We start from the raw sequence: 13,859 nt of genomic DNA on the forward strand, positions 1-13,859 counted from the left end.
TATTGTATAAGTCATTTATAATAACAAATTAAACAATTATCTGCATACTTTGTTATAAATTTGTAATTGAATATATATAAAAATATGAATATTTTCGAATATTAGATTTGCTGGCAATTGGAGAACGGCCCTACTACTTTCCATAAAATTCCCATAATTTTCCCAACATATCATACACTAACGAACGGCATATTATTTTATTTATTTGTTTTTTTTTTTACAAAATATAAAAACTCGTCATCTTACATTAAAACAAAATAAAACGTTATGTTGATGTTATTACATGTTATAAGTGTTATTAAAAAAAAATATAAAAATAATCTGTCCTATATGTTGAAAATAAAGAAAAAATCTTTAAAAGATTAAAAACACATTCGTGGAGAACAAGATTTAGTAGCAACAACTTAAATTTACAATTAAAAAAAAAAAAACAAACTAAATAAAAACTAGTCATAAACTGCGTTATTTGTTAAATCAAATAGGAAAACAATGTAATTTTTTTGTATGTTATTAATAGACGTACAATTACGAAAACAAAATATTTGTTCATGGTATTTCTATGTGCTGATAATATGATAAACTATGTAAAAAATATATATTTACTATATACAAAAAAAGAGGAAAACATTTAAATAGTATAAAAAATTACTGTAACAGTTTTTTATGTTCTAATTGCTACTAACCCTTTAAAGATTTAGTTCAAACTATATTATTAATAATATTTTAATTTAGCTTTATGTTCATTAAATCTAAATAGAGAAATAAAATTTTCTTATTTTCCAAAACATTTCTTTATATTGTACTAAGTTAAAAATTTTCTACTCTTTATTATTAAGCTGTTTTTTCCCTTCTTTCATATTGATAACTAGTTAGTAAATTGTTTTTAAAAATATTTAGTTAATAACTTTATTTTGATTTTTTTAAGATAAAATTAAATTTAAATTAAATTTCTTAAAGTGTATTGTATTTTAGTTCTAAGGTTTAAATATAAATAAATAAATTTATATTGAATGTTTATTGCTTGTGTTTATTATTTCCATGAGAGGGTCAGAATCTGCTAGAGCAAATTTTTTTGATGTTATAAACGATTATTATCGTATTTGGCCTGTATTTAGTTTTTTCCATTGATAAAAACTACCTTGAGCTCCTTAATAATTTCTAAAATGTAATCAAAAAGTTTCAAATATATTTTATGAAACACTAAAAGCAAATAGCTTCTTTTAAATTATTTCAAATAAAACCAAAAAGTTGCTGATATATACTTTTCAAAACATACTCCCTCGATCAAAAATAAAAATACGGTCAATGGCTTTTCAGCATCTATTGGAAGTAGATATTGGAGACCTATATATTATTTTCTATAGAAATAAAATTTGAAAAAATTTTCTACAGAAATTAACTTTTGACAAAATTTTCTATAGATATAAAATTTTGACAAAATCTTCTATAGAAATAAAATATTGGCAAAATTTTGACAAACTTCTCTATAGAAATAAAATTTTGACAAAATTTTCTATAGAAATAAAAATTTGACAAAATTTTCTATACAAATAAATTTTTTCACAAAATTTTCTATAGAAATAAAAATTTTACAAAATTGTCTATAGAAATAAAAGTTTGACAAAATTTTCTATAGAAATAACATTTTGACAAATTTTTCTATAGAAATAAAATTTTGACAAAATTTGGTAACGAAATAAAATTTTGACAAATTTTTCATTGAAATAAAATTTCGACAAAATTTTCCATTGAAATAAAATTTCGACAAAATTGTCGATAGAAAAAAAATGTTGGCTAAGTCTTCTATAGAAATAAAATTTTGACAATACTCTCTATAGAAATAAAATTTTTATATTGACAAAATTTCGACAAAAATTTATATAGAAATAAAATATTGACAAAAATCTCTATAGAAATAAAATGTTGACTAAATATAAAATGTTGACAAAATTTTCTATAGAAATAAAATTTTGACAAAATTTGGTAACGAAATAAAATTTTGACAAATTTTTCATTGAAATAAAATTTCGACAAAATTTTCTATAGAAATAAAATGTTGGCTGAGTCTTCTATAGAAATAAAATTTTTACAAAACTCTCTATAGAAATAAAATTTTGACAAAATTTTCTATAGAAATAAAATATTGATAAAATTTGGTAGCAAAACAAAATTTTGACAAAATTTTCTATAGAAATAAAAGTTTGACAAAATTTTCTATAGAAATAAAATTTTGACAAAATTTTCTATAGAAATAAAATTTTGACAAAATTTTCTATAGAAATAAAATGTTGACAAATTTTTCTATAGAAATAAAATTTTGACAAATTTTCCATTGAAATAAAATTTTGACAAAATTTTCTATAGAAATAAAATGTTGACAAATTTTTCTATAGAAATAAAATTTTGACAAATTTCCCATTGAAATAAAATTTCGACAAAATTGTCGATAGAAATAAAATGTTGGCTAAGTCTTCTATAGAAATAAAATTTTGACAATACTCTCTATAGAAATAAAATTTTTATATTGACAAAATTTCGACAAAAATCTCTATAGAAATAAAATGTTGACAAAATTTTCTATAGAAATAAAATTTTGACAAAATTTTTCTATAGAAATAAAATTTTGACAAATTTTCCATTGAAATAAAATTTCGACAAAATTTTCGATAGAAATAAAATGTTGGCTAAGTCTTCTATAGAAATAAAATTTTGACAATACTCTCTATAGAAATAAAATTTTTACAAAATTTTCTATAGAAATAACATATTGACAAAATTTTGTAACGAAACAAGATTTTGACAAAATTTTCTATAGAAACAAAATATTGACAAAATTCTGTAACGAAACAAAATTTTGACAAAATTTTCTATAGAAATAAAAATTTTACAAAATTTTCTTTACAAATACAATTTTCACAAGACAAGATTTTCTATAGAAATAAAATTTTGACAAAATTTTCTATAGAAATAAAATGTTGACAAAATTTTGTAACGAAACAAAATTTTGACAAAATTATCTATAGAAATAAAACTTGACCAATTTTTCTATACAAATAAAATTTTGACAAAATTTTCCATTGAAACTATTTGTTTACAAAATTTTCTATAGAAATAAAATTTTGACAAAATTTTGTAACGAAACAAAATATTGACAAAAATCTCTTTAGAAATAAAATTTTGACAAAATTTTCTATAGAAATAAAAATTGTACAAAATTTTCTATAGAAATAAAATGTTGATAAAATTTTCTATAGAAATAAAATGTTGACAACATTTTGTAAGGAAACAAAATTTTGAAAAATTTTCTGTAGAAGTTTTATTTCTACAGACAAATTTTTCTATAGAAATAAAATTTTGACAAAATTTTGTAACGAAATAAAATTTTGACAAAATTTTCCATTGAATAAATTTGTTTACAAAATTTTCCATTGAAATAAAATTTCGACAAAATTTTCTATAGAAATAAAGTTTTGGCTAAGTCTTCTATAGAAATAAAATGTTGACAACATTTTCTATAGAAATAAAATTTTGACAAAATTTTCTATAGAAATAAAATGTTGACAAAATTTTCTATAGAATTAAATTTTTACAAAATTTTCTATAGAAATAAAATGTTGACAAAATTTTGTAACGAAACAAAATTTTTACAAAATTTTCTATAGAAATAAAATGTTGACAAAATTTTGTAACGAAACAAAATTTTGACAAAATTATCTATAGAAATAAAACTTGACCAATTTTTCTATAGAAATAAAATTTTGACAAAATTTTCCATTGAAACGATTTGTTTCAAAATTTTCTATAGAAATAAAATTTTGGCTAAGTCTTCTATAGAAATAAAATTTTGACAAAAATATCTATAGAAATGAAATTTTTGCAAAATTTTGTAACGAAATAAAATTTTGACAAAATTTTGTAACGAAATAAAATTTTGACAAAATTTTCCATTGGAATAATTTGTTTACAAAATTTTCCATTGAAATAAAATTTCCACAAAATTTTCTATAGAAATAAAATTTTGGCTAAGTCTTCTATAGAAATAAAATTTTGACAACATTTTCTATAGAAATAGAATTTTGACAAAAATATCTATAGAAATAAAATTTTGACAAAATTTTGTAACGAAGCAAAATTTTGGCAAAATTCTCTATAGAAATAAAATTTCGACAAAATTTTCTGTAGAAATAAAACGTTGATAAAATTTTCTATAGAAATAACATTTTTACAAAATTTTCTATAGAAATAAAATGTTGACAAAATTTTGTAACGAAACAAAATTTTGACAAAATTATCTATAGAAATAAAACTTGACCAATTTTTCTATAGAAATAAAATTTTGACAATATTTTCCATTGAAACGATATGTTTACAAAATGTTCTATAGAAATAAAATTTTGACAAAAATATCTATAGAAATAAAATATTGACAAAATTTTGTAACGAAACAAAATATTGACAAAAATCTCTTTAGAAACAAAATATTGACAAAAATCTCTTTAGAAACAAAATATTGACAAAAATCTCTTTAGAAACAAAATATTGACAAAAATCTCTTTAGAAACAAAATTTTGACAAAATTGTCTGTAGAAGTTTTATTTCTACAGACAATTTTTTCTATAGAAATACAATTTTGACAAAATTTTGTAACGAAATAAAATTTTGGCAAAATTTTCCATTGAAATAATTTGTTTACAAAAATTTCCATTGAAATAAAATTTTGGCTAAGTCTTCTATAGGAATAAAATGTTGGCAACATTTTCTATATAAATAGAATTTTGACAAAAGTATCTATAGAAATAAAATTTTGACAATATTTTGTAACGAAAAAAAAATTTGACAAAATTCTCTATAGAAATAAAATTTCGACAAAATTTTCTATAGAAATGATTTTTGTCCAATTTTGGTAGATTATTACAACACAATCAATAATGCAGTTTAATAATGTCATAACCACATTATAAGATGTTTTACAAATACACTCATTTGGTGTGGACAAATTAAAATTAAAACTTAATTGTTTGTATACTATATACTGATTAACCCAATAGACAATTTTGTATAGACTCAGTCGTCAAACTGCCGGTAGTAAAAATTGGGTGTTATCGCCATCGCTTAATGCAATGGAAAACAGAAAGATGAACGAGGCCATTGCATTTGCAATAGTCATTTACTACAAAACATGGCAACACTGCCAACTTGCCACAAAATTTAGTTATACGTATCAATTTATGTGTGCCCACTTATATATATATTGTAATAAAATAGAAAAACAAATGAGACGCCGGTTCCTGAGATAAACATCCAATAAATATGTATCAAAAATTGGAAGAACCGAGACAACCACAAACTCTATTAGGAAAATATGTAAAAGTATTTGTGGTTGTCGCCTTGTATTGGTATGCATATTGGATATCAACACGTTCTTATCAATAATCTATGTACCTTGTGTTCGCATCTCTTTATTCCAGGGTAATATCCATATTGACGGTGTTTGTAAATAAACATTTATTAAGCAGCGAAAGTGTTAAATTGGAGGCACCATTATTTGTTACATGGTTTCAGTGTGTGGTCAGTGCCCTAATATGTTTCCTTATGAGTCGTCTATCCAAACTATATCCAAGTGTTATTACGTTTCCAGAAGGTAATCCATTGGATATTGATACGTTTCGTAAGGTAAGCAATAAAAGAAATAGTTTTTATTTTTGATCCCCATAAGAAAATCAATTTGAAATGTTGAATACCGACAACAACCATAGTTCAGTGCATCTGCTGGTTGGTTAAGAAGTCAAGTTGTCATAGTGTCCAGATGGAGGATCCATCCATATCTAAATATAAAAATAAATATAGTCTTGTAACAGTGTTGTTAGGCTCACTTAGACTAATAAGTCCATTGTGATACCACAATGGTAAACTTCTCTCTTTTCACTGAGTGCTGCACGATTCCCTGTTAGCTCAGTGACCTTCTTTTTATAGCCGAGTCCGAACGGCATTTCACATGGCTGTGAAACCACTTAGAAAAGCTTTGAAACACTCAGAAATGTCACCAGCATTATTGAGAGGGGATAACCCAACGCTGAAAAACTTTTTGGTGTTCGGTCGAGGCAGGAATCGAACCCACGACCCTTTGTATGCAAGGCTGGCATCCTAACCACGGTTGCCACTGTTGGTAGAATTCTACCAAAAACATTTTTACACAGTAACATTTTTACACAGTATTCTATAGATATAAAATGTTGACAAAAATTTTCTATAGAAATAAAATTTTGACAAAATTTTCTATAACAGTAATAAAATTTTGACAAAATTTTCTATAGAAATAAAATCTAAAAAAATTTTTCTATACAAATAAAATTTGACAAAATTTTCTATAGAAATAAAATGTTGACAAAATTTTCTATAGAAATAGAATTTTGACAAAATTTTCTATAGGAATAGAATTTTGACAAAATTTTCTATAGTAATAAAATTTTGACAAAATTTTCTATAGAAATAAATTTTTGACAAAATTTTCTATAGAACAAAATTTTGAAAAAAGTTTTCTATAGAAATCAAATTTTGACAAAATTTTCTATAGCAATAAAATTTTGACAAAATTTTCTATAGAAATAAAATTTTGAAAAACAAATTGTTAGAAATAAAATTTTCACAAAATTTTCTATAGAAATCAGATTTTCACAAAATTTTCTACAGAAATAAAATTTTGACGAAACTTTCTATAGAAATAAAATTTTGACAAAATTTTCTATATATATATTTAATTTAGACAAAAAATTTTATAGAAATAAAATGTTACAAAAGAATCTTTAGAAATAACATTTTGACTAAATTCTCTATAGAAATAAAATTTTGAAAAAACACTCTTTAGAAATACAGTTTTCACAAAATTTCTTATAGAAATAAAATTTTCACAAAATTTTCTATAGAATTAAAATTTTGACAAAAAGAAATAAAAAGATTTTGGGAAAATTTTCTATAGAATTAAAATTTTGGCAAAATTTTCTATAGAATTAAAATTTTGGCAAAATTTTCTTAGAATTAAAATTTTGGCAAAATTTTCTATAGTAATAAAATTTTGACAAAATTTTCTATAGAAATAAAATTTTGACTAAATTCTCTATAGAAATAAAATTTTGAAAGAACATTCTTTAGAAATAGAGTTTTCACAAAATTTCTTATAGAAATAAAATTTTCACAAAATTTTCGATAGAAATAAAATGTTGACAAAATTTATTTTTATTTTATATTTATTGTAAAAGTAACCAAGCCTTTAGGCCAATACAAAATGGTAACAAAAAAAAACTACAAAAATAACTTTAAATATATAAATAGTTGACCAAAAATAAAAAATAAAAATTCTATAGTAATAAAATTTTGATAAAATTTTCTATAGAAATAAAATTTTGATAAAATTTTGTATAGAAAAAGAATTTTGAATAAAAGTTTTCTATAGAAATAAAATTTTGACAAAATTTTCTATAGTAATAAAATTTTGACAAAATTTTCTATAGAAATAAAATTTTGACAAAGTTTTCTATAGAAATAAAATTTTGACAAACTTTTCTATAGAAATAAAATTTTGACAAAATTTTCTATAAAAATAAAATTTTCAAAAACAAATTGTTAGAAATAAAATTTTGAAAAAATATTCTTTAGAAATAGAGTTTTCACAAAATTTTTAAAGAAATAAAATTTTCACAAAATTTTCTATAGAAATAAAATGTTGACAAAATGTATTTTTATTTTATATTTATTTTAAAAATAACCAAAAAAAAAATAAAAAAGTGAGAACAACTACTAATAAACAATAGATAGAAAAAAAAACTGACATAAAAAAAGAACTTATTACAACTAAAATATCATAAATTTTCTATAGAATTAGAATTTGACAAAATTTTCTATAGATATATAATTTTTTGGTAAAATTTTCTCCAAATTGTGGTACATTATTTTTGACTCGAGTAGCAACCGTGATCCTAACCCCCTTTGATTTGTATGTTTATTAACTTTTCTCTAAAAACTCGAAAATATTGATAAAACATAATAGTAATAATAATAATTTAACACAATTTAATAATTTTTCCAGATCCTACCCCTTTCGGTTTTATTCACATTGATGGTTGGCACTAATAATTTGTGTCTTAAATATGTTGGAGTTGCATTTTACTATGTAGGACGATCGCTAACAACCGTATTCAATGTGTTCCTAACCTATATCATACTGAAGCAGAAAACAAGTTTCCCTAGCATTCTTTGCTGTGCGGGTATTGTTGGAGGTTTTATGCTTGGCGTCGATCAGGAAAGCCTAACGGAATCGTTCTCATGGCGTGGCACAATATTTGGTGTTTTAGGTTCTTTGGCCTTGGCGATGTATTCCATACATACGAAAAAAGCTCTTCATCATGTCAAGCAAGAAGTGTGGTTACTATCCTATTACAATAACCTGTATTCATCGATAATATTTTTACCTTTGATCATACTAAACGGTGAACTGGAAGCAATAATAACATATCAGAATATATTTGAATTTTGGTTTGTTATCACGATGCTGATTGGCGGATTATGTGGTTTTGCTATTGGCTTTGTTACAGCATTACAAATCAAAGTATGTATTTTATGTTTATCATTTTGATATATTGTATATAAATTTTGCAGGGATGTTCGTGAGATAAATATTGCTTAAAAATTAATTACAGTTATTTAAACATTTTTTTTTTTTGCCGAAATGTGTTCTAAAAACAGTAGTCAGTGTCTGTAGATATTTTTTTGTACTTCATAGCCTAGCGAACAAAAATAAAATTTGCGCTAAGCCTTCAATAATGAAATTTGGCACAAATTTGTTTTTTATCCGATGTGCCAGAAATTGAAAATATTAATGTCCACAAATAGATCCACAAATATATGTCCCGAATATGGTGTTTATCGATCCATGTTTTGGTATAGCCCCCACATAAATCGATCTCTCGATTTGACCTCTTGGGCTTCTAGAAACCGCAGTGTTTATTAGATTTGCTTAGATTTGGAATTCTTTTTTATATTATCATCATATGCACTAGTCTCCCGATTTAACTTCTCTAGAATATAGAAGGTGCACTGATCAGCCAAAATGCATGAAACTGGAAGGAAAATTCCCGATATTAAATCTCGTTCCCAATCGTGTAATGTGGGTGGTATAGAATTTTGATTTCAAAACATATGAAAGGCGTTAGGTTAGGTTACGTTATGGAGGATGAGACCAGCTCGTAGAAAAAAAGGGCTGGCTCCCACTTAGACCATTTTGATCCATAATGCTTCATCATAGTTGTTCTTCTTCGTCCTCATCAATCATTTGCGGACGAGTTCCAAAGAAAGTTTGCTAGATCTTGCATCCTGAGGCCTTTATGAAGGCAAGTATATCCTTTATGTTGCAGTTCCGTACATCCGTTATATCCTGAAAGAAAATGGAGCCCAGTATCTTGTTTCTTCTAAAGGATATCGCTGGGCACTGGCACAGAAAATGGTAGGAGTCTTCTGTTGCCTCTGGGTCCAGACATCATCTACAAATATCGTCAGTCATTAAGCCGATCCTTACCATGTGTTTTCCAAGGGTGTTGTGTCCTTTTATGATGACTCTCAATATTCTCAGATCATCTCTGCGAGTCGCCATCAGAAAAACAGATTTCTTGCGGCTCTTGTCCCATATCAGTTTGGTTTGCTCCCAGGTCGCAGAGTAGGCCCAACGTTCCTTCCATAAATCATCTTATCTTACATTGATCCTATAAGTATATAAAGATAGCGGGGGAAGACATCTGTAACGATGTTGTTCGTCCCGCGTGCGCCTTCTTTAGCCAACACATCCGCCTCCTCATTAGAGGTGTGCGCGTGACGCGAAATTTTCGTGAGTAAAATCCAAAGTAACTCTCGTGAATGTGCGTGAATGGGGCTAAAATAAATATGTCGTGCGTGAGAAACAAAATCGGTTCGTGCATGTACGTGAATGAAATTTTTGCAAAATCACGCTCACGAAAAAAAATCAAGATTTAATTCTTACTGGTATGTTAACTGAAATTAATTTAGCTGTCGAACTATATTCTCTTTTTGAATTTCGTTACCTTTTCTCACTCCTGGTTGGAAAATGTCTTGTATCTCGTGAATTTTTCGTGAATCACGTGAATTGTCGTGAATCGTGCGTGAGTGTGAGTATTTAAAAGTAGTTCGTACGTAAGCGTGCGTGAGAACAGTTTTTTATTTCTGAATGTGCGTGAGTGTGATTGGCTACCACACGTATCGTGCATGAGCGTGCGTGAATAAACATTTTGCTTCGTGAATGTGCGTGAGTGTGAGTGAAATTTTACTCACGTGCACACCTGTACTTCTCATTTCCCATTATTCCATAATGTCCAGGTACCCAGCACAGAGTGATATTATGCTGTTCAGTGAGAACTCTAAGCTCTCTACGACAGCGGCTGACTACCTTCGACGTTATGTTCGGATTTCCTAAGGCTTTTATTGCTGCCTGTCTGTCGATGAAGAAGCTGATATCGCTTCTGAATATCGGCCTCATCAACAGTAGTTCCGCCATTGTCTTCGCAATGGCAAATACCTCCGCCTGAAAGATGCTGCAACCGTCATCCATCCATCTTGTATGAATCCCTGATACCCAAATCTTCGCAGTAGATACCACTGCCCGTGCCCTCATCCATCTTCGAGCCATTCGTATATATATTCAGGTCTCCAAAATGTATGCGTCCCTCTCTCCACTCCTCTATACTTGGTATAATCGATCTCAGCTGTCCCTCATATACATGCTGTGTCCCCATAAAGTTCATCCTAATATCTCGCCCAACTGAAGCAACGAGTTCCGTGTGTCTGCTTACTGCATTTTCGAGCGAGTCCAGTCTCTTCAGCCTCATGAGTATAATCTCCGCTGTACTTCTGATATGTAGATCCAGCGGGGTGACTCCAATAAGTACCTCTAGTGCTGCTGTGGCCGTTGTTATATAAGTTTTTTTTTTAAAAGATTCGGCCCGGCCCGGCCCGGCTATATACTTGTTTTATTTCCATGTCTACCCTCTAATTTGGGAAATTTTTAGATTTTGGAGCAAATACAAGACATTTTTTCAAATATGGTTTTTATCATGTTATAAAAGCCCCTAGTTTAACATTTTTTAACCCATTTTTTGCCGCGATGGAAAAAATTTCGAATCTATACGCAAGAGTTACTTTTCTAGGGTAATTAGTACCCAATAAATACAAATCCGTCGTCAAAATTGTTCTACCTGTGATAGTTTTGCCAGGTGAGACTGTTCGAGTAGTCGAACAATGGCCGTTGGCGAAAGTTTTTGTTTCTCTGAGAGTAATTGGATGTACAAAACCAAAACACAAAGCTCACTTACTGACTATTTTCGACCTTTGCCTACAAAATAATTTACAATTACATACTATTTTGTTAAAGGGAAATAAGTCTTAATGTGCTAGGCTAAGAAGTTTACGAACTGCCCTCGTATTGAAACATATGCTAAGTAAGTTGCTACATTTTCATTCTCCAAACCATAATATGCTATATGTACTTAGATGACCAATGCCAGAAAAAATTTTCGATAAAACTATGCTAAGTCCACTTAGATGAACAACGCAAAAAGCATTGTTCATTCCAAAGTGGTCTAAGTAATTTTTAGCCATGTTCTATTATCACTATGTGCAATTCGTACATTCTAAAAAATATGTAAAAAAATATATAATTTTATCACCGGAAAAACTGAATTTCTATCTTATACGGTTTTTGAGAAATTCCATAAATAAACTGTGAACCCGTCTCCTGTAAAATTCACTTTTTAGACTTAGCCGCACTCTGGAATGTAGACATCGATATCATGGAGTAGTTTTTATTGTAATTTATCCTATATCGGCCCATGGCTTCAAATTAAAAAAATCGAGCAAATCAAATAAATCAAAGTGTTAAACTAGAGGCTATCGAAAGACAATAAAAAAAGAATATCTCCATAAAAATCTAAATAGCTAACAAATTAAGGCATAACAACAAACAAAATGTTTGCTAATCGTATTCACTAACTTTTAAGAATATTATAGGGCAGGATTTTGAGAGAAAACATTTTTTTTTTTGTTTTATGAAAATACTTTGAGTAAAATTTTACGAATTGTTTTCCGCCAGCCCACAATGTACAAAAATATATAGCAGCAAAGAACGGCTGCTGAATTTCTGAAACTGTTTACAATCAAAAAATTCTCACCAAGTTTTTCCGTCATTTTTAATTTTGACAATTTTTGTTTTTAGATTACATCACCTTTAACGCACAATATATCGGGAACAGCCAAAGCTTGTGCCCAAACTGTGATAGCCACCCAGTGGTATAATGAGCACAAATCCTTCCTATGGTGGACATCAAATATTGTTGTTTTAGTCTCAAGTGGGGCTTATACACGTGTCAAACAACTAGAAATGCATAGGCAGCACAATCGCTCCATGGCGGGAATTGCACAAAAGGCATGATAAATACTGGTTTACAAATGCAAAGCATAACATTCAGCAAATAATTTTAATTAATATACTATGTATGTAATTTAAGATTTACTCTATATTTATTGCATAAGTTTATCTATGATTTTATTATAGTATATAGCTTATATTATTCGATTGTATCCAAAGCTTTTATTGTGTAGATCTAATTAAAATTCAAGAAAATTTCTATACGCAATCCTATTGTGACACCAATTCTTATTGTCATCATTTTCATTAAGACTAACAATTTGAGAAAGAAAATCATAAAAATAATGTAGATTTTCTCAGATCTCATGAAACGATGTACTGGCCTTCAGCCTAAATTTTATTTTCGGCACTCGTTACAGCCCGGTATGCATCCGCTAATGTATTGCTATATTTGCTAGCGAAAGTTCTGTAAGACTTTGTTTTCGATTTTTTACATTTTGCTCCCATAAGTCCGAAGGCATAAGAGTAAATGAGTACAGACTATAAGTTTTTCCGGACGGAATGTCTGTGTTTGTAAAGAATCTTACATTGTGTCGAATCGATACGACTTGTCGGCGATGACTAAATTATCGATAAATGTGTTATCGATCCCATAAACATGCAGCAGTATCGATTATGCCTTCGGACTTAACTTATAATGTGCACAATATATGGGATATGTTCGACAGGAGCACTGTCGTCCGGAATAACTGATAGTCTGTAAAGCGCATAATGCGCGTTACAGACTATCAGTTGACAATGAATTTTTATTTTGGACTAAGATTTTTCCAAATTTGGACCAAAATTCCTACCAGCGGACAATTTTTCCAAATTAAATTAATTTCATTTAAAAGTTAAAATTTGTCCAAAATTTTAATTCGATTGAAATTTTTGTCAAATTTTTATTTCTATAGATTTTTTTTAATTTTATTTCTATAGAAAATTTGTCAAGATTTTATTTCTATAGAAAATTATGTCAAATTTTTTTTCTATAGAAAATTTCGTAAAAATTTTATTTCTATAGAAATGTCACAATTTTATTTCTATAGAAAATTTTGTCAATATTTTATTTCATTCTTTTGTTTTGTTATTGTTGGTTTTGTTCTTTAAGCATTGTTGCTGTTTCAGCTTAAAACCATGCATTGACTAAACTACAAGTATAGCTTAACCAATAGAGGAAAAGAATGTTTGTCAAATTTATTTGGGCAAAGCCCTATAGACTGCAAGATGTTGGATGGACGCACGTTTCGGAATTACCATATTCCTCATCAGCATCCTCTACTTGCTGCAAAACTATCAACCAATTATCGGAATAAATTCAGGCAGTTCATTAAACCCAACAATGAACCACACTTGAACCTTCCGAAAAAAGGTTTAAGAGTTGGAAATATCTTGG

General features: G+C 27.4%; 1 protein-coding gene across 1 annotated transcript; it reads left to right on the plus strand.

Moving 5' to 3' along the window:
• The first annotated feature begins 5,230 nt into the window (after positions 1-5,230).
• Positions 5,231-12,709, plus strand: nac (GDP-fucose transporter nac). The gene is made up of 4 exons (XM_075292212.1): positions 5,231-5,396; positions 5,469-5,673; positions 8,084-8,602; positions 12,272-12,709. The coding sequence occupies exons 1-4, from the start codon at positions 5,311-5,313 to the stop codon at positions 12,485-12,487; spliced, it is 1,026 nt and encodes a 341-aa protein (XP_075148327.1). The 5' UTR covers positions 5,231-5,310; the 3' UTR covers positions 12,488-12,709.
• Positions 12,710-13,859: the final 1,150 nt, after the last annotated feature.

Source organism: Haematobia irritans, chromosome 1, assembly GCF_050003625.1.
Source record: "Haematobia irritans isolate KBUSLIRL chromosome 1, ASM5000362v1, whole genome shotgun sequence".
NCBI classification, from domain to species: Eukaryota; Metazoa; Arthropoda; class Insecta; order Diptera; family Muscidae; genus Haematobia; species Haematobia irritans.

Coding starts and splice junctions, on each gene's coding strand:
- nac (XM_075292212.1), top strand. CDS start 5,311: ATGTATCAAAAATTGGAAGAACCGAGACAACCACAAACTCTATTAGGA. Junction 5,397..5,468: donor GTGGTTGTCGCCTTGTATTG/GTATGCATATTG, acceptor TCTTTATTCCAG/GGTAATATCCATATTGACGG. Junction 5,674..8,083: donor ATATTGATACGTTTCGTAAG/GTAAGCAATAAA, acceptor TAATTTTTCCAG/ATCCTACCCCTTTCGGTTTT.